The sequence below is a fragment of the Aegilops tauschii genome, chromosome 2 (assembly GCF_002575655.3).
Source record: "Aegilops tauschii subsp. strangulata cultivar AL8/78 chromosome 2, Aet v6.0, whole genome shotgun sequence".
In the NCBI taxonomy this organism is placed as follows: domain Eukaryota; kingdom Viridiplantae; phylum Streptophyta; class Magnoliopsida; order Poales; family Poaceae; genus Aegilops; species Aegilops tauschii.
This window is the reverse complement of record NC_053036.3, coordinates 609,686,204-609,707,348: the sequence shown is the minus strand read 5'-3', so window position 1 is coordinate 609,707,348 and position 21,145 is coordinate 609,686,204. Positions and strand designations below refer to the sequence as shown.

At 45.7% G+C, this 21,145-nt stretch overlaps 3 protein-coding genes and 1 pseudogene across 10 annotated transcripts; 2 read left to right on the top strand and 2 right to left on the bottom strand.

Moving 5' to 3' along the window:
• Positions 1-2,409: 2,409 nt before the first annotated feature.
• LOC109759290 (uncharacterized) lies at positions 2,410-5,967 on the bottom strand. Of its 8 annotated transcripts, XM_073509216.1 has the most exons (6): positions 5,798-5,967; positions 5,569-5,718; positions 4,753-5,289; positions 4,442-4,667; positions 3,353-4,364; positions 2,410-3,270 (listed from the first exon to the last, which is right to left on the bottom strand). In XM_073509216.1, exons 5-6 carry the CDS (start codon positions 3,692-3,694, stop codon positions 2,650-2,652), a joined length of 963 nt encoding a protein of 320 aa, XP_073365317.1. In that variant the 5' UTR covers positions 3,695-4,364; positions 4,442-4,667; positions 4,753-5,289; positions 5,569-5,718; positions 5,798-5,967; the 3' UTR covers positions 2,410-2,649. The 8 variants fall into 8 exon arrangements, with proteins under 8 accessions (XP_073365317.1, XP_073365316.1, XP_073365318.1 ...); XM_073509215.1 differs by having other exon boundaries at positions 4,753-5,718; XM_073509217.1 differs by having other exon boundaries at positions 4,442-4,607; positions 4,753-5,718.
• Positions 5,968-6,305: 338 nt separating this feature from the next.
• Positions 6,306-8,581, top strand: LOC109759286 (uncharacterized; annotated as a pseudogene).
• A 3,212-nt stretch (positions 8,582-11,793) lies between these two features.
• LOC109759285 (uncharacterized) lies at positions 11,794-14,201 on the bottom strand. The gene is made up of 2 exons (XM_020318106.1): positions 13,815-14,201; positions 11,794-13,629 (listed from the first exon to the last, which is right to left on the bottom strand). Exons 1-2 carry the CDS (start codon positions 14,199-14,201, stop codon positions 11,794-11,796), a joined length of 2,223 nt encoding a protein of 740 aa, XP_020173695.1.
• A 948-nt stretch (positions 14,202-15,149) lies between these two features.
• On the top strand, positions 15,150-20,233 carry LOC109759288 (synaptotagmin-5). Its single transcript, XM_020318108.4, has 13 exons — positions 15,150-15,547; positions 16,291-16,395; positions 16,482-16,532; positions 16,647-16,767; positions 17,310-17,431; positions 17,876-17,977; positions 18,071-18,145; positions 18,240-18,319; positions 18,400-18,550; positions 18,631-18,861; positions 19,033-19,329; positions 19,508-19,621; positions 19,720-20,233. Exons 1-13 carry the CDS (start codon positions 15,443-15,445, stop codon positions 19,876-19,878), a joined length of 1,713 nt encoding a protein of 570 aa, XP_020173697.1. The 5' UTR covers positions 15,150-15,442; the 3' UTR covers positions 19,879-20,233.
• Positions 20,234-21,145: the final 912 nt, after the last annotated feature.

Sequence of the window (21,145 nt, the reverse complement as noted above, 5' to 3'; positions counted from 1 at the left end):
GAATACGAAGATCTGTCCAGGGAGAAAGGTTTCTCCTTGGACAGCTTCATTGTTGACGATTGAAGGGGCCATCGGAACCTTTTGGGGACGGCACAGTGGAACTCTCAATGAAAGCACCAATGTCGGTGTCAAAACCGGCGGATCCCGGGTAGGGGGTCCCGAACTGTGCGTCTAAGGTCGATGGTAAAGGAGATAGGGGACATGATGTTTACCCAGGTTCGGGCCCTCTCTATGGAGGTAATACCCTACTTCCTGCTTGATTGATCTTGATGAATATGAGTATTACAAGAGTTGATCTACCACGGGATCGTAATGGCTAAACCCTAGAAGTCTAGCCTGTATGACTATGGTAATGAGTATCTATCTTTCCCTCCGGACTAAGTCCTCCGGTTTATATAGACACCGGGAGGATCTAGGTTTACACAAGGTCGGTTACAAGGAAAGGAATCTACATATTTGGTCGCCAAGCTTGCCTTCCACGCCAAGGAGAGTCCCATCCGGACACGGGTGCAGTCTTCGGTCTTCGTATCTTCACAGCCCATCAGTCCGGCCCATGGCTAACAGGCCGGACGCCCGAGGACCCCTTAGTCCAGGACCCCCTCAGTAGGCAATGGTTGTCAGTGTGAAAAACAAGGGGGCCGTGATCTAACCGCAACATGGCCTGTGTAGTGCTCTACCTCCGGAACGATCGAGCAAGTGTTCTGATCCCATGAGGCGCCGCTAAGGTCTCTGAGCTTGGACACTTGGATCCATCGAGCTCTCCACTTCCTGAGGTGGTTGTACACCTGGGTGGCGGTCACCTCCTAGCCACAAAACTCGAACACTTGCTTCCGAACGGAGTTCAAGTGCACCTCCTTGATGCCCTTGTTAGTCCTAACCCCACTAGAGTTGAGCTCATACATCATGTTCAGCACAAACATGGACATGAACGACTGCCACTTCATGTTGTTCCCCCCACCATCCTTCTTTGCCTTTGCGGATGCCGTCAGTCAACGGCACGAGCACAACTAGCACAAAAAGAGAACCACCAGCTGATACCTCGAACACCTCTGAATCAGCGGGCATGTGCTCATCGAGGGGGGAGGGGGGCTGGGAGTCCTCAACATAGGACACAGCGAACTGGCTGTCAGACAGGACAAGGGCCTGACTAAGATCATGTGTCTGCATGGTCATGTCCTACAATCGTAGCACGCATTGATAGTAAGCATAGCACACACAATACCGGACGATCTATGAAAGGAGGAGCATACATCACAATTAGCTATGAATCCATTATGTTCATCACTATCATACTACTCTAGCATGCTACAAATCCAACATCAATAGCTATCACAAACATCGCAATCTATCATCTCCCACAGATCGGCGCACGAATTAACCCTACCACATGCTTGCACATTAAACCCTACGACCACATGCTCTCAGATCTAGCTACAACAAACAACGAGAAGGGGTGGGGTTGAACTCACAAAGGCCATGGCTGCAACTCGAGGAGGATGCGAGAACAGTCGAAGAAGTTGAGGACAGGAGTCGCCACCGCCGTGGACTGCCCCCCGGTGAAGAGAGCGCCGCTTACCTGCTCGTCAGTGCCGATGCGCGTTAGTGGGAAAGCTCGAAAGGGGGAGAAGGGTGACGGGAGTTTGGGCGGTGAGAGCAGGGGGCTAAATAGGGGCAACCGAGTTGGCGAGAGGTGAGCCAAAATCCTCTCGTTGTTTTTTCCGAGACGCCGTGAGCTCGCGCCATCTCTGTGGTCGCACGAGCTCAGCGCCGCGTTCCCCTCCCCTGCTTCGGCCGAGCCCGACTCTCCAGAAATAGCCGATTCGGGTGTAGCAATTGGGATTGGCTAGGAGGTCCTTTAACTTTGTGTGATGCAAGCCGAACAATGTATACGGGCAAACCAAAGACCGGTTTCTTTCCGCGCGGACCTGGTTGAGCCTTACGCAGGAAACCCAACACGTCCTGGATACTCCATCGGGAACACTCGATACTACGGGGCTGTTTGGTTGGAGACTCAAATTGCCACACCTAAGGTTAGTCACTAGCCACAAGTGTGGCTAGCCACAATGTGTGGCAAAATCAGACTGTTTGGTTGGTAGCCATGCCTTAGGTTAGGTGTGGCAGATTTTGTGTGGTGTGTGTTTGGTTTGCTTCCACACATGTTTGGCAAAAAACTATGGCTTATGTTTGGTTTCCTGCCACATCTGGTTAGAATCACCTTAGTGCTAGAGTGATGAGATTATGCCATTTTTGTTACAAACAAATCAGATTACAACATGCTCTAGTACATGTAAGCAGATTTTGTCACAGTACTAATAGCCATAAAAAATAACATGGATCATTTTCCGTTAAATACCATCTGTGCAAAATAAGTCACAACCACAATTCAGTATCAAGATACAAAATAAGATAGATGCATGCAAGTTCCAGCCATCATTCATAAAGTCATGAAGTAACAGTCCTAACCATAGCACAAGTTCCAGCCACCTTACATTAAAGTGGTCCGCTACACATCAAAAGATCAATAGGTGTAGCACAAGTTCAACTCCCAAAAGCAGCGAGCAGACACATCGCAATCTCCTAAATACCAAAAGTTGCCATCTTTTAAACATCACACGTGAGCAACTAGCAAACCACACAGGTTGCTATCTCCTAAACATCATCTTTGTCAAAGAACTTCCATACCCAAGTTTCAAAAGTTTTGTCACTTGCACAACATAACCAACCACGCAAACCTTCATTGTCCTTGCTAGACAAGTGCATACCAATAGTACCTCTTTGATCCATGGTAATTGGGAGTACCTCCAACCTGTGCCATAAACTAGCATATGGGTCAATAACTTGGGGCATTTGAGGAGCAGGGGCAGCAAGAGATTGCTGGAGTGACTTCAATGTAGAGTTGATTTCTTCAGCGGACTCCGCGAAACGACTCTTGTTTTTTTGTCGCTTCTTACTAGGCGACCTGCTACCTCTTGGGCGCTTCGTACCAACTCGGCTAGTGCTAGATGAGGAACTATCAGCACCTACTTGAACTGGAGGTCTTTTAGGACCATATGTTGTTGGCAAAGTGTCAAAATCCTCCTCAAGAGGCCCCTCATATTGTGGATAGCAGTTAAGGTTGTACAGCCCTTCATCATTATCCGAGTCATCAGAATCAATTGTGCATGTATGCTGGTCCATGGCCAAAGAACCATCAGCACTAGTGCCTGTGAATAGCTCTTGCATCTCATAGTAGAACTTGATGGGCTTAGAAAGTAAGCGCCTTGCACTATCCTGCATTACAGGCACACAAAAATTAAGTTCCTAAATGCAATAGCCATAGTAAGTTTCAAAAAAGAAACTAAATTATACGTACATTGAGGCAAGACTTTTCAGACTCAGAAATGGTTATCACACATCTAATCTCATCGAAAACGTTGCCACTCTTGCTAATTGCTGCAGCAATGTACTTCCAATTTTCTTTGTAGTGTGTGAAGTGTCGATCAACTTGAGCAAGTGTAACCCCCATAGCAAATTTCCTATTTAAAGCATGAACACACTTCATGAGATGATGATTTCTGAACCTAAATCCTGCATGTTGCTCCTTCATGTATTCAATGCACCAATCCAGCATAAACTTGGTCTGATCATCAGCCCAGGAAATGGTCCTCTCACGAGAGCACCCATCACCATCAGCCTTCCCCTTTCCCTTAGCCATCGCTGTTTCTCATGGAGTGAGTCATTTTAATTAAAATAGGTGAGGGCAAATAAGCATGAAACAGCCAACAATTTTACTGAAGAGAAAATAAGTGCTACAAGTTAGCAAAGGTACAACCAGCATAGTCTTACATAAAACAAAAACATAACAAAATAATACTCATGTTTGATACATAGAAACATGATAGATCACAAATTAACTTCTTAATCATCTTGATCTTGAGCTGCTAGTTCTGCTAATTTATCCTCCCACATTTTTTGAGCTAATTCGTCCCTTTTGCGTGCCCATGCCTGACTCTCTTCATAAACGTCACGACGATGTCGTCTACTCCGTGGAAGGGCCGAGTACCAAGTAGCATCATCATAGACATACTCATCAGGACCATCCTCCAAAATCCAATTATGGAGCGCACAACAAGCAAACACAATTTTTACTTGTGTTTTCAGAGGGAAGAATGGCTGACTTGCAAATATTTTAAATCGATTCTTCAAGGTACCAAATGCTCTTTCAACAGTTGTTCTAAGTGAGGAATGACGATTGTTGAATAACTCCCTTGGGTTCTCAGCGTCTCTAGCTCCCATATATTCCTTTAGGTGATATCGAACACCACGATATGGGGGTAGTATACCAGGTATTGCAGCATATCCCGCATCCGCTAGAAAAAATTTACCTACATCATGATGATGCTAACACGTTAGCTAAGAACTAAGGAAAGTTTCAATTTGAAGCCATGGATTAGAACCCCACCTTCTGGTATTTTAAGGCCATTGGGACGTGATAGGGCATCTTGGAGCACATAAGAATCATGGGCTGATCCCTCCCATCCAGCAAGAACATATATAAACCTTAGGTCAAAATCAACGGCTGCTAGCACATTCTGTGTGGGGAAGGACTTTCTACCCCTAAACCTATCCTGCATGTGGATAGGCACACATGCCGGTATATGAGTACCAACCAGAGCTCCTATGCATCCCTACCAAAAGAGAGAACTAGTTTTAAACAGACTTAATGGAACCTAGAAATACATTGTAGATACTAGTGAATAAATTCGGGTGTACCTCAAAGTAAGGGTGAAATCTGGAGCTACTTGTTATCTTCGAATGTGTTTCGATAGTTCTGATGCATATGACATCACGGGCAAGGATACACAGCGCATCTAAAACAGCATTGAAGTACCTACTAACTGTCTCGCCTGATCATAAAACTCAACCAATTGATCTATTTTTCCAGTTATGCCTCACAACATGGATGAACATGGCAACTTGCTCCTCCACTGTTACATGGAATGTGTCTACCAGCAGACCACGACGTCTCAGGTTGGCACACAGCTTGTGAAAAACATATTTCCGCATGCGCAACTCACTTATGTAGTGAGCTTCAGTTCCATAATACATACGGTTTAGGCGTGACATCCTTTCGACATCTCGTTCGAACATGGGAGCATAAGTTATAGATTTTCTCTTCCTTTTTCGGACATTAATCCTGTACCAATACATGGCTAAACACACAAGAATGGCTGCAAGCAATCTTCTCCTCCACATGTAGTAGTTATAAAAATGGGTGTAATACTGTAAGCATAATGTCCTTCGGTCCATCTATGAAACAATAAAATCATTAAAAGAAATCTATGATGGCATCAGTGAGTGGAACAGTGTAAAATTTTTATTCAACATAAATACAAATGACTAAATAGATTATGGAGGAAATAAACAGTCTAACACATCTCTAAGAAAGAACACAGAGAGATGCCCAATCTTACATTAACATCACATATTTTACAAGAAATTACTTATGTATGCTCTCACTCGTACAAATATGCAACAATTGATTTTCTAAAAAAAAGCAACAATTCCAAAAGGGGATTACGGTGTTACCTTTGCTCTTAACAAGATTGACCTTTGACTATAAGGAGGAAGATCGTAGATGCAAGAGGGGCAGAACCAAGCAGCTGCTAGACTAGGAAATCCCGCAGATCACGGAAGAAGGCTGCTATTTTTCTCTTGAAAAAACAAGAACGCCCAGATCTGCATGTATGAGATGAATAGTAGGTGATGAGATAGAGGAGATGGAGGAGATTACTATTGCGGTGGTGAGGATTTTTACCAGGGAAGAGAAGGTCGATTGCAGCGGCGAGCTCCTCCTCACTTGGATCGGTCAGGAGAGAGAAGGGCTCTCATCCATGGCGGTCAAGATTGTGTGGAGCAGAGTTTTGGGGGAGGAAACAGGGAAGCGGCAACTTTATTAATCAGGCCCGCGGGGATTTTCGCGGCTTCTTTGGCGCGCCGCGGCGAGTGTGGCGGGCAAATTTTGGTAGGGATGGGCCTCGCTGTTTGGTTCAGAGCCTCAGCTCGCCACGCCTAAGGTGAGGCGTGCCACGACTTCGTAGGCAGGCGTTTGGTTCTGCACCAAGGTTAGGCTCGCCACAGCGCCACAGAGCCTCTGAACCAAACAGCGAGTGCGCCGCGGGAATTTATTCACTAGTATCTGCAATGTATTTCTAGGTTCCATCAAGTCTGTTTAAAACTAGTTCTCTCTTTTGGTAGGGATGCATAGGAGCTATGGTTGGTACTCATATACCGGCATGGGTGCCTATCCACATGCAGGATAGGTTTAGGGGTAGAAAGTCCTTCCCCACGCAGAATGTGCTAGCAGCCGTTGATTTTGACCTAAGGTTTATATATGTTCTTGCTGGATGGGAGGGATCAGCCCATGATTCTTATGTGCTCCAAGATGCCCTATCACGTCCCAAAGGCCTTAAAATACCAGAAGGTGGGGTTCTAACCCATGGCTTCAAATTGAAACTTTCCTTAGTTCTTAGCTAACGTGTTAGCATCATCATGATGTAGGTAAATTTTTTCTAGCGGATGCGGGATATGCTGCAATACCTGGTATACTACCCCCATATTGTGGTGTTCGATATCACCTAAAGGAATATAGGGGAGCTAGAGACGCTGAGAACCCAAGGGAGTTATTCAACCATCGTCATTCCTCACTTAGAACAACTGTTGAAAGAGCATTTGGTACCTTGAAGAATCGATTTAAAATATTTGCAAGTCAGCCATTCTTCCCTTTGAAAACACAAGTAAAAATTGTGTTTGCTTGTTGTGCGCTCCATAATTGGATTTTAGAGGATGGTCCTGATGAGTATGTCTATGATGATGCTACTTGGTACTCGGCCCTTCCACGGAGTAGACGACATCGTCGTGACGTTTATGAAGAGAGTCAGGCATGGGCACGCAAAAGGGACGAATTAGCTCAAAAAACATGGGAGGATAAATTAGCAGAACTAGCAGCTCAAGATCAAGATGATTAAGAAGTTAATTTGTGATCTATCATGTTTCTATGTATCAAACATGAGTATTATTTTGTTATGTTTGGTTGTTATGTTTTTATTTCATGTAAGACTATGCCGGTTGTACCTGTGTTAACTTGTAGCACTTATTTTCTCTTCAGTAAAATTGTTGGCTGTTTCATGCTTATTTGCCCTCACCTATTTTAATTAAAATGACTCACTCCATGAGAAACAGCGATGGCTAAGGGAAAGGGGAAGGCTGATGGTGATGGGTGCTCTCGTGAGAGGACCATTTCCTGGGCTGATGATCAGACCAAGTTTATGCTGGATTGGTGCATTGAATACATGCAGGATTTAGGTTCAGGAAGCATCATCTCATGAAGTGTGCTGATGCTTTAAATAGGAAATTTGCTATAGGGGTTACACTTGCTCAAGTTGATCAACACTTCAGACACTACAAAGAAAATTGGAAGTACATTGCTGCAACAATTAGCAAGAGTGGCAACGTTTTTGATGAGATTAGATGTGTGATAACCATTTCTGAGTCTGAAAAGTCTTGCCTCAATGTACGTATAATTTAGTTTCTTTTTTGAAACTTACTATGGCTATTGCATTTAGGAACTTAATTTTTGTGTGCGTGTAATGCAGGATAGAGCAAGGTGCTTGCTTTCTAAGCCCATCAAGTTCTACTATGAGATGCAAGAGCTATTCACAGGCACTAGTGCTGATGGTTCTTTGGCCATGGACCAGCATACATGCACAATTGATTCTGATGATTCGGATAATGATGAAGGGCTGTATGACCTTAACTGCTATCCATAATATGAGGGCCCTCTTGAGGAGGATTCTGACACTTTGCCAACAACATATGGTCCTAAAAGACCTCCAGTTCATGTAGGTGCTGATGATTCCTCTAGCACTAGCCGAGTTGGTACGAAGCGCCCAAGAGGTAGCAGGTCGCCTAGTAAGAAGCGACAAAAAAACAAGAGTCATTTCACGGAGTCCGTTGAAGAAATCAACTCTACATTGAAGTCACTCCAGCAATCTCTTGCTGCCCCTGCTCCTCAAATGCCCAAAGTTATTGACCCATATGCTAGTTTATGGCACAGGTTGGAGGTACTCCCAATTACCATGGATCAAAGAGGTACTGTTGGTATGCACTTGTCTAGCAAGGACAATGAAGGTTTGCGTGGTTGGTTATGTTGTGCAAGTGACAAAACTTTTGAAACTTGGGTATGGAAGTTCTTTGACAAAGATGATGTTTAGGAGATAGCAACCTGTGTGGTTTGCTAGTTGCTCACGTGTGATGTTTAAAAGATGGCAACTTTTGGTATTTAGGAGATTGCGATGTGTCTGCTCGCTGCCTTTGGGAGTTGAACTTGTGCTACACCTATTGATGTTTTGTTGTGTAGCGGAACACTTTAATGTAAGGTGGCTGGAACTTGTGCTATGGTTAGGACTATTACTTCATGACTTTATGAATGATGGCTGGAACTTGCATGCTTCTATCTTATTTTGTATCTTGATACTGAATTGTGGTTGTGACTTATTTTGCACAGATGGTATTTAACGGAAAATGATCCATGTTTTTTTTATGGCTATTAGTACTGTGACAAAATCTGCTTACATTTACTAGAGCATGTTGTAATCTGATTTGTTTGTAACAAAAATGGCATAATCTCATCACTCTAGCACTAAGGTGATTCTAACCAGATGTGGCAGGAAACCAAACATAAGCCACAGTTTTTTGCCAAACATGTGTGGAAGCAAACCAAACACACACCACACAAAATCTGCCACACCTAACCTAAGGCATGGCTAACAACCAAACAGTCTGATTTTGCCACACATTGTGGCTAGTGACTAACCTTAGGTGTGGCAATTTGAGTCTCCAACCAAACAGCCCCCGAGCGCCACACATTTGGTGAATTTTTCTGCAGCAAAGGCTCTGTGGCGCTGTGGCGAGCCTAACCTTGGTGCAGAACCAAACGCCTACCTACGAAGCCGTGGCACGCCTCACCTTAGGCGTGGCGAGCTGAGGCTCCCACGACACCTTTTTTTCGCTCGTCGACTCGTCGTAATGATGTGAACACCCCAGCCCAGCCCCTATGTCCAATCGAGCGTGCTCGTCCCTTCGTCGCGAAGCAAATAGATTAAATCCCCGTGTTTGATCATACACCAGTGACTACAGTCTCCCGATTGCCGCGGTCGAATCAATCCGGCGGGATCAGCACGCGGAACGACGGACGCAGCTCGGCCATAACGCACGTGCAGGGAGCACGCCGAACAATCCACAATCTGTCATGACCTAGGGTCGGATGGGTTCGTCGCCGGCGAGTAGAAGAGGGGTTCAGGTAGGGAGAATTTGAAATCACCGGAGAGGAGGAAGAGACAGCGAGGAGAGGAGGAGAGAAGAGCCTGCGGCTCAGGATAATGTTCTATTTCATTTCGATGCCCTCTTCACACGCTACCTGGCTGGTTTATATTCACCAGTCAGCTTTCGCTTTACAAGGCCCATGGCCCAACTATTACAAGGCCTGAAGCCCAAATGCCCACTCCACACATTTGAACTCTCCCGCGCCTTGGTTACGCCTTCTTCATCACTTGATTACGCCTTCTCTCTTGGTTGACGCCCATCGTAAGCACTGCAGTACTTACAGTACCCGCCCCTGAAGAACCAGCTTGTCCCCAAGCTGGTGCAGCTGGGTAACGCGCCTTGAGCACGTCATAATCTTCCCATGTGGCCGACGATGGTGGTACTGTATCCCATTTTATCAGCACTTGCAAGTGAGAGTTGTTTCCCTTTTTCACCAATCGTCGATCGAGCACTGCCTCTGGAATTATGCCGGGTATGGACAGATCCAATGGCTTGGGAAAATTGATGAAGACGGGTGTATGATCAGGAACATGCCCTTTGAGCTGGGAGACATGGAAAACCGGGTGTACCTGACTGCCTCTGGGTAATTCAAGTCGGTAAGCTGCTTCTCCAATTTTGTCCAACACTTTGTATGGCCCGAAGTACTTGAGTGCAAGTTTGGGACACGACCTGTTGACCACTGTAGACTGTGTATACGGCTGGAGACGCAGATAAACCATCTCACCCACAGCAAACACACGTTCTGATCTTTTTCGATCTGCAAAATGTTTGTACTTGCACTGAGCGCGAGCCAAATGGTCTCTCAATGCTGCAGTATGATGCTGGTGTTTAGTCAACCAGGTTTGCACATCTGTATTGAGCGAAGAGTTGTGACCCAACAACTGTCCAATGTTTGGATCATGGCCATACAGAGCTTTGTAAGGAGTACAACCCAAGGAAGAATGGTACGTGGTGTTGTACCAAAACTCGGCTTGTGACAACCAGGTGGATCATTTAGCTGGAAACTCATTCACAGCACATCGTAAATACATTTCCAGGCACTGATTTACGCGCTCTGTCTGCCCATCCGTTTGGGGATGGTAAGCTGTGCTCATATGTAATTCTGTACCCCACACTCTGAACAGCTCTTTCCAAAATGCACTTGTGAATATCTTATCTCTGTCTGATACGATCACCAGTGGTAACCCATGCAGCTTGACAATGGTATTGAGAAAGACTTTGGCAACAGAAGCAGCAGTGAAAGGGTGTTTCAAGGGGAGGAAATGACTCACTTTGGTCAGTCGATCGACCACAACCAGAATTGCATTATAGCCATCAGATTTTGGTAATCCTTCAATAAAGTCCATACTAATTGATTGCGAAGGACTGTCAGGTATAGGAAGTGGTTGCAGCATTCCAGGACTTTTGCAAAGTTCATGCTTAGCTTGCTGACACACACTGCATTGCTTGACAAAACTTTCCACATCTTCTTTCATACCTGACCAGCTAAACAACTATTTTACTTTGTGATAAGTTGGCAAAATGCCAGAGTGACCACCTATTGGACTTGAGTGGAAAGCCTGTATTAACTTGGTCTGCAAGCCTGTATTTGCTCCCACCCATATCTTCCCTTCTTGTTTAATGAGGCCTTCCTGTAATTGAAACCCAGGACAAGCCTTGCTGTCCACTGCTAACTTCTGTAGCATAAGTTGAGCATTAGGGTCTACAGTATATGAATTGAGAATTTCCTGAATCCACACAGGTTTGCTAGTGGATACTGCCTGTGGCACAAACAAATGAGCCACTCTTGACAAAGCATCTGCTGCAGTATTTTTCACTTCCTTTTTGTATTGTATGCTGAACTGTAGCCCCACTAACTTTGTCATTGCTTTTCTCTGAAGATCTGAGGTCAAATTTTGGTCCCCCAAGTGACACAAGCTCTGATGATCCGTTTTAATAACAAACGGTGCTCCAGACAGATATGATCTCCACCTATCCACTGCCATCATGATAGCTAGGAACTCTTTTTCATATATTGAAGTTTTTTGACTGGCCACTCCCAGTGCTTTACTGTAATAAGCCACAGGGTGACCTTCCTGAGTAAGCACAGCTCCCACTCCCGTGTTGCAAGCATCTGTCTCTACTGTAAATGTCTTGTTGAAATCAAGCAGGGCAAGTACTGGAGTAGTTGCCAAAGCACTCTTCAACTGTTGGAAAGCCTGCTGAGCAGATTCAGACCACACAAAAGACTGTTTCTTCAGCAAAGCAGTCAGGGGTTTGGCAAGCAGACCATAGTTCTTGACAATTTTTTCTGTAATATCCTGTTAATCCCAAAAATCCCCTCAACTCAATTACTGATGTAGGAACAGGCCAATTCACCATAGCTTCTGTTTTTGCTGGGTCAGTGGCCACTCCTTGAACAGAAATAATGTGGCCCAGACATTCCATAGCCTATTGTGCAAAAGCACACTTGCTTTCCTTCACATAGAACTGGTGCTCTTTCAGAAGATCAAACACAATCTGTAAGTGTTCTAAATGTTCCTCAAAAGTCTGACTGAACACTAGAATATCATCCATAAACACTAATACAAACTTCCTGTTTGGTCCTGCAAACACAAAGTTCATAACACATTGGAATGTGCCTGGAGCAGTGGCTAGCCCAAATGGAACAACTCTGAACTGAAACTGGCCATGGTGAGTTTTAAATGCAGTCTTGTGCTCATCTTCCTCTTTCATCCCGATCTGATGATACCCAGCTCGAAGGTCCAACTTGGAAAACCACTTGGAGCCCCCTAATTCATCCAATAACTCATCAATCACAGGCAAAGGAAATTTACTTTTGATTGTCAGGTCATTCAGCCTTCTATAATCCACACAGAATCTCCAAGTTCCATCTTTCTTCTTCACCAACAAAATAGGAGAAGCAAAAGGACTTATGCTGGGAGTAATCAGCCCTGCTTGTAACATTTCAGATACCTGCCTCTCTATTTCATCTTTTTGCAAAGGAGAATACCTGTATGGTCTACAGTTTGCTGGTACAGCATCAGGTTTCAAGTGGATGGCATGATCCAAAGCTCTGTGAGGAGGAAGTGTCTTTGGTTCTTGAAATACTTCTTTGTTTCTATCCAAGATTTGTTGTACTGCAGGAGGAATTTCTACAGCAGGTTCCATAACAATGCGGTTCAGAAGTGCTGTTGCCCACACATCATTACCCTTTTCCCATTTAAGTAATTGCTCAGCTGATATTTCCTCAATGTGGTCTTGTTGTACTGGCAACACTCCCTGCAGTCTGACCTCCTGTCCTTCATATTGGAATTGTATCCACTTTGCTGCCCAGTGGCACTGCATAACACCCCATTGCTCAAGCCAATCTATACCCAGAATAATGTCATGACCACCCAAGGGAAAAACATGCATAGGACTGGTGAAACTATGCCCCTCCAACCACCAGGTTAGTTGAGGGACACATTCAGTGCACTTCACCAGATTTCCATTAGCAACTTTGACTTGCATTGGCACTGGTAACTTTGCTGTAGTCACAGAAATCCTGCTCAGTAAGGCCTGATCCACAAATGAGTGAGTACTGCCTGAATCTATCAGAATGAGAACAACCTGATTCCCAACCAATGCCCTCAACTGAATTGTTCTGGGGCGAGGTGCTCCTGACAAAGCTGTTGCTGAGATAGCTGCACATTCCTCATGGCCATCAGTCACCAGAGCATCTAATACTGCATCTGAGATGATCTCATGGGGATCCACCATTTCTGCAGCCTTTAGTTGACCTGTTTGAACAGTGGGTTGATTACACATGTGACCTGGCATGAACTTCTCCCCACACTTATAACATAACCCATTAGCATGCCTGTACTCCTTGAGCTGCTTTGCTTTCCACAAGTCACCTGTGGCCAGCTGAGGTTTACTGTCACTCTTTGTGTAAGAGTTTTTGGAGAAAGGTGGTTTAGGAGTTTTTTGTTGCAGCAGTAACCCTTCCTGAACTGAGGCATACAGGGCAGCCATTTGTATTGTTGTAGGTATCTGAACTTCTACCCCAGCACGAAGTTCGTCCTTCAGTCCCATCACAAAGCGAGTGACCAGAAATGTGTCGCTGATCGTTGGCTCATACAACCTGACCGTATACACCAAGTGCAGGAACTGGTGCTTATATTCTTCGACAGTACCTGTCTGCTTGAGCAGCATCAACTCCTTCATCTTCTGACGGTAAACATCTACATCAAATTCCTTCAGAATGGCCTCGCAGAATTGTTCCCAAGTATGGAATGCTGCAGTCTACTTGAACGCTTGATACCAATGTGCAGCGTTATCCGTCAGGTACAGAGAAGCATAAGTAACTTTGAAATTTTCAGGTATGTGATATAACTGGAAGAAAGCCTCGCATCTACCCAACCAAATCCGCACATCCGAACCATCAAACCTCGGAAAATCCATCTTAGGCATCCACTGGCGCTTGTTACCATTCTCCTCGACTGCAATCGGCACGGGCAACTGAACAACGGCCAGAGTAGCAGGTACCTGGACTGGTGGTGGTGGTGGTTGCTGTAACGCGGTCCTGCGCCGAGAATCCCATCCGAAACCTCAGATGTTGTGGGCGAAGAGCTCTCGCCCTGCCCCGTGGTCTTGTCTCCTCTCGCCGCATGAAGCTGCCCCTGCTGCACTTGCCCCAATGTGTCGCAGGACAGATTGACCTTGACCTGCACTTGATCCAGGCGCGTCGCTTGCTCCGTGAGCTTCGCATCCAGCGACACCAGCTTCGCGTAGATGTCATCCACGACCGCCAATTTGCTCTGGTTCTCGCGGAGCACGGCGAATTCCTTGAGCATCCGCTCCTGGAACGCCTCCATCTCGTCCGCCAGGAACCTAGTCTGCGGGTTAGGCTTGAATGTCGTCGTGGCGGCGGCGTTCCCCCAATTCAACCCACCTCAGGTCCGGAATTACTCAGATCAAGCCTGAGAGCGATCTGAAACCTTCGCGTCGGATTTGCTGGGTACGAATCGAGGAAAAAAAATTGGGCGCGTGGACGGAAGCAGTGGCTCTGAATACCAGACTGTCACGACCTAGGGTCGGATGGGTTCGTCGCCGGCGAGTGGAAGAGGGGTTCAGGTAGGGAGAATTTGAAATCACCGGAGAGGAGGAAGAGACAGCGAGGAGAGGAGGAGAGAAGAGCCTGCGGCTCAGGATAATGTTCTATTTCATTTCGATGCCCTCTTCACACGCTACCTGGCTGGTTTATATTCACCAGTCTAGCTTTCGCTTTACAAGGCCCGTGGCCCAACTATTACAAGGCCTGAAGCCCAAATGCCCACTCCACACATTTGAACTCTCCCCCGCCTTGGTTACGCCTTCTCCATCACTTGATTACGCCTTCTCTTTTGGTTGACGCCCATCGTCAGCACTGCAGTACTTACACAATCCTCCTCCAAAAAATATTTAAACCCAAGAAACTTCGAACCACGGAACCAGAACCGATCCGTCGCCCCCTCCCAAAATAGCAAGACCCACACCACACCGCACCCACCGCCGCCCCACCATCAACGCCGCCCAGCCTCCCCGCGGCCCCCACGCCCCTCCCTGCCCCCACCCGCCAGCGAGCAAACCCCAAACCCCACCCCAGCTCACCGCTCGCACGCCATCCCATCCCATCGCATCCCACCTGGCGAAAGCGGAAGAAAAAACAGTTTTCTCGCCGGTCGCTCGCCTGCCGAGATCTCCATCCCACTCAACTCAACCCAAAACCGGGATCGCTTTCCATCCCTCTCCCGATTTCCGCTCCCCGGTCTCCACATTTCTCCGCCTATTCTTTTTTCCCCGTGGTCTTTCAAACTCCTCGCCTCTCCCCAGCCAGTCCAGCCCACGTCGGCACCGCCGCCCAGCCAAGCAGGCGCCACTTGGACTCCCCGCCCGCCCGTCCCGCGCCGGCGTCGCCCCAGCCCGTGGCGGGCCCCGCCAGCTGGAGCGCCTCGGCCGTTTCGCTTTCGCCCGCGGGCCGCCCCTGCCCGCCCGTCCCCCCCAGATGCGCGTTGGCCCGCGGAGGGGGAGGAGGATAGCGTGGCGGTAGGGGAGGAGTCGGAGAGGCGGAGGAGGAATGGGGTTCTGGATGGGCCTGGCGATGGGGGTCGCCGCCGGCGTCGCGCTCATCGTCGCCTTCGCCCGCTGCGAGAACTCCCGCGGCGCCCGGCGCCGGAAGCTGGTAAGCGCCCCCGCTCTCCCCCGAATCTTGTCGATGCGCCTCTGTTGCGTTACGTGGGCAGGGTAAGGATTGCGGGTGCTCGGGGTCGGGGATTGGAGGAATACAGCGTGGCGTAGGAGCCGAAGCGGGCCCGAATCTGTTCTTGCCTTTTGCGGTGGGGCTGTTCAACTGTTGCCTTCGCGTTAGGTAGACGGCGCTCCGCATCATCATCCCTGTCGCCTTGCTTAACTGCGTCGGTGTCGGTGTCGGCATAGGTTTTGGCTTATGTGGGTCGCAACTTGTTACAATGGTACAGTAGCATTTTATTTTGTCACATACATTAGCTTGTAGGGCAGTACTACTCATTTTGGGGCCCTCGATAAGCCATATGGATATCGTAGATAAGCTCAATGGCAAGTGCTTCCAGTCATGCCATATGGTTCTTGTAGTTGCAGTGCTGACTACTCCCTTTCACCGTGCATATGACAGTTAAGCCAGGCCAGATTTAGTCCATGGGATCACTTCTATATCACCTTTTTTGTTGTTGTTGAAGAAATTGCATGTTCTGTTAATAGAGAAAGCATTGGCGCCCAAATTTGAGCAGAGTACTTGAACCCAGGTAGTGGAATGTCCACCCACTTCCCCACCCAGCTGAGATAGGCCTTCATGTCCATCCTAAACTTGGAACGCCTCGCTCTGTGACTGAATCCCCGGGTTGCAGCCATACCTGAATTAATAGGAATTTTCGCTGGTTATTTGTGCAGGCTGCCACGGTTGCCACTTTCTCTAAAATGACGGTCGAAGATTCACGCAAGTTACTTCCAGGTACCCTGTACCCATCCTGGGTTGTTTTCTCTACGCAGCAAAAGGTATACACACTTCTTTAGCAATCTCTGGTTAGCTCTCCTTCACACCATAGGTGAATGATCATGTATTCATGCGTGCAATTATGCAGTTAAAATGGCTTAATGAGGAGCTCAACAAAATATGGCCCTTTGTGAATGAGGTATGCATCTCATCCCATCTATCCTGAAACCGTCACCAGAATTCTTTCTATTTTACTTCTTTTGTAAATACCCTCTTCTTGAGCATCTTCTTCTCTGGTCATCTGTTGGTGCAGGCAGCATCAGAACTCATCAAAGCCTCCGTTGAGCCTGTTCTTGAACAATATAGGCCAGTGGTCTTTGCTGCCCTCAAGTTCTCAAAACTCACTCTTGGCACTGTTGCACCGCAGTTTACTGGTAGGTATATTCAAACTACCTCTCATTGTTTCCTCTATCTTGTTATATTCTTGATGACATTGAACTCACTCTTTATTGTCGCCAGCATTTTCATCGTGCACAAATTTTGTTGACCAAATTTTGCATGCTTTAAGCAATAGTATGAGTATGACACCAACAAAGGAGACATTAACCCCTTAAGTCTGCTGCTGCTGCTGCTGCTGCATATTAGATTGTGTACATGGTGTTTGCCCATACTTCAGAATGGTAGTAAAATGGTTTTGAGGCCTTGAGCGTGTGGATGAATACCAATTTTGGATGCACAAGACTATCAACAAATAAAATTTCATCCTAATGGAAATAAGGTTGTTCTAATGATCTTTATACTGTTCATTTAAGGTGCACCACTCCACTTATCCATTTAAAATGTCACTTTCTGTAAAAAAAATAGTTATATTCTGACGAATTTGAAGTAGTTCCTTCAGTAGTTCAGTTGTGTGGTGCTTTATTTTAGTTTCATTTCATATAGCCTGACCCAATATGCCCTACTCATCTTGGTGCAGGTATTTCGATCATTGAGAGTAATGAAGAAGGTATCGTTATGGAGCTAGAGATGAATTGGGATGCCAATCCAAGTATCATATTGGATGTAAAAACTAGACTTGGGGTGGGGTTACCAATACAGGTGATCTATTTCATGTCTTTGTCTTTGGTCATGTTGTATGAAACTATGAATTGATGGAATATGCGCAAGGAATCATAACTAACTTACACAACTGACCTTTTATTTTTGGACTGGTTGAATTATGAATCAGTCGTCTTACATGTCTAACAAGTAAGAAGTAGTCAAGTAGGTAAAAGGTTGTTGATCAGATTCTACTCTGGTTTACTCATAATCGACCAAGGGGCATATGGTGTTAGTTCATCAGTCAACTCATTAGTTTCTGCAGTGCAAAATTTTATGTGCAATTTTTGCATGACATTGTGAGTTGTGAGGGTCCATGTGCTTCGGTTGGATAGTGATAGTGTTAATCCTTAAAACTTCAACTAATTACTGTATCATGTATTCCATACACCAAAATGAACCTTATCACTTCTTCCATAGTTCTAAGATTCTCCTGCCATATAGGTGAAGGACATCGGCTTCACGGGAGTTTTCCGCTTGATTTTCAAACCGCTGGTTGAACAACTGCCTTGCTTTGGAGCTGTTTGTTTTTCTCTAAGACAGAAGGTTAATTTGTTGCCCATAATTGTTTTTCTCTGGTCGCTGAAGCTATTTCTAAGTTAGCCTCCTTACTATTTTTCTCTCCTATAAAATTGTTAGAAAAAACTGGATTTCAAACTGAAGGTCATTGGTGGCGATATTTCTGCTATTCCTGGAATTTCAGCTGCTCTTGAGGTTTGGCTATACGCTTGTGTTTCATAGCAGAGAGTTGGAATTTGCAAATCCTATTGTTGAGTTTGCTGATGCAGTATCCTTAATCCTTTTACAGGAAACTATAAAAAATGCTATTGAAGACTCAATAACATGGCCAGTAAGGAAAGTCATTCCTATAGTACCTGGGGACTACAGGTGAGTATTGGTTAATTTTTCCTGGTTACATAATAGTGTCACAAAATCACAGTGGAATGACTATAATGATTGTGTACCAGTGATCTGGAACTGAAGCCTGTCGGCACATTGGAAGTCAAGCTTGTGCAAGCAAGAGATTTGACAAACAAGGATCTGATAGGAAAATCGGATCCTTTTGCCACTTTATATATCCGACCATTGCCAGACCAAACCAAGAGAAGTAAAACAATTGTAAGTCTACTAAATCCATTCCTTGTTTGGGCGCTTTGCCTTTTTGGGATTCCTACTAACTTTTGTCATCAACTTTACAGAACAATGATCTCAATCCCATTTGGAATGAACACTTCGAGTTTATTGTTGAAGATGCTGATACTCAGAGCGTGACAGTCAAGATTTATGATGATGACGGTATTCAGGAATCTGATCTGATTGGCTGTGCTCAAGTTAGCCTGAGGGATCTTCAACCTGGCAAAGTGAAGGATGTCTGGCTGAAGCTTGTAAAAGATTTGGAGATTCAAAGAGACAGGAAAGATCGTGGTCAGGTGAGCCCAGTTCTCCTGGAGTAAAACTTTTTTGCTTTCATGGAATCTGAATTGCTTGAACCCAAAATAGCTTTAGCTTTCCATACCAGCATTTTTTATGGGGCATATTGAAAAATTGGGCACATAACCTTGTTTCGTTGTAACCTTTTTGTTGTGGCATGACCCCAACAGGTGCACCTTGAGCTAGTCTATTATCCATATAACATGAAGGATGAGACTCCAAATCCTTTTAAACAACATTTTTCGATGACTTCCTTAGAGAGGACAATGACAAGTAATGGAAATGGATCAGCAAACAAAGATTATGGCAGGTTGTCATCAAGGAAGAGAAAGGAAATTATCCTGCGAGGGGTTCTCCAAGTAACTGTGATATCTGGTGAAGATCTGCCAGCAATGGATATGAATGGAAAGTCTGACCCATATGTTGTAGTTTCTCTCAAGAAAACAAAAACGAAGCACAAGACAAGGGTACTTTCTTTCAGATATAGCATTGCCAGTTTTTAAATAGTATTAGTATCACAGTGTTAATTTTTCAATGATTTTGCAATGTTGGCCTCTGGTTAGCTATATAATGTGTTACCATTCAGAATTTGCTTTACTCAAAGCATGCCTTAACTTCACTGTTCCTATCATGTGCTGATCGCAGGTTGTGAATGAAAGCTTGAACCCAGTTTGGAATCAAACTTTTGACTTTGTTGTCGAAGATGGCTTACATGACATGCTCATGCTGGAAGTTTATGATCACGACACTTTCAGTAGAGTAAGTTCAATCAAAGCTTTTATCATAGTGCTGTCCGGGCTAATTAATCAACTGCGATATGGTCTCATGTTTGCATGTCAAACTATGTTTTTCTGTAGGATTACATGGGACGGTGCATCCTGACCTTAACCAAGGTTTTGATCGAAGAAGATTACACCGACAGCTTCCCATTGCAGGGAGCAAAGACCGGGAAGCTGAAGTTGCATCTGAAGTGGTCGCCACAATCAATCAAGCGTGATTCGGGAGAAGCAGCTTAACTTTCAGACCATCCTTAGTTTGCGCGCACATATGTGTGCCTCTGGTTTCTGTGGGTGGACATTGGGTTGACTGTTGGCCATGGTTGGCTTTTTTTTTAAGAACAAGCTGGGGTTCGTTCAGTCATCATTTTTCAGGTGTAAATTGTGTCCCATCGTTTCGTCGCGGCAGGGTCATGGTGTCGATAGATTGAATTCTGCAGTGGCAGTGACAGTGATCAAACCGTGTTTAATTTCCTTGTAACGCCATGCTTCAAAGCGCGTCTGTAAATGCAGTAGAAACAAATTCAGCTCGTGTGGGCAATCGTGGATGCTTTCTCACTCTCATGAGGATAGAACCTTGTTATTAGATGCAAAATCATGCAAAGCTGTTGGCCTTGCGCCCTGTTTTTTCCGGTGTCGGGTCGCGATTCGTGAAAAGGTCGTGTCGATTGGCTCCAGTTGCTTTTGTTGTCTGAGGTTAACACTCAGCAACTGTGGTTAGTGTACAGGATGCTGCAAGGTTATAGGTAAAGACTAGTGCCATTCCTAGAGGTAAGAAATAGAGGTCAGCGGTAGTGCAGCGGATACTCGTACTATGATCCAGTGACAGGATCTTTTGCTAAAAGAAAAGACAAACCAACGGAATCTAAAGGAGAATCTGTACTCGCTTGTGCTACGATGAAACAAAGTGCCGGAGACCTCCCGCTCCTTTCAGTTTCAGACCACCAACGAACGGCCGCTGCAAACGCAGTAGAGTAATCTCTCCACGGAGCTTTGGTCAACGGACTCGTTGTACCGAACACCAAAAATGTTTGTTTGTAAACATCCCATTACGGCCAAGGCGGCAGAAGGGATCAGCGCACGAGCATCCCAGGGTTTCCTCCTTGGGAAGATGCGCTCCGCGGTTTTGGACGCTACCGCCGGAGACGGCCGCCCAGCTCCGACGGGAGCATCCATCCTCGTTCCTTCCTTCCATCGCTAGAGATAAAGAGGCTTCTGCAACCCTAAGCAATAGATTCCCTCAGCCTTTGACGTATTAATAAATGTGGTTGGATGGCCAGAGAGACAGTGGTATCCTCAAGACCCCAACCCATCAGGGTTAAGTCCTCGTGCTCGCATTATTTCTGGATTTATTTTCGAATTTCCGGCAATGCGCTTTCAGTAGGAGAAAATTTTGATGAGGAATTGCCAATCAGTTTGGGCTATGATAGCGGACATGGCGTGATAATTAACAATGCCAGGAGAGGAGACAAAAACATACTCCCTCCGTCCCTAAATATAAGTCTTA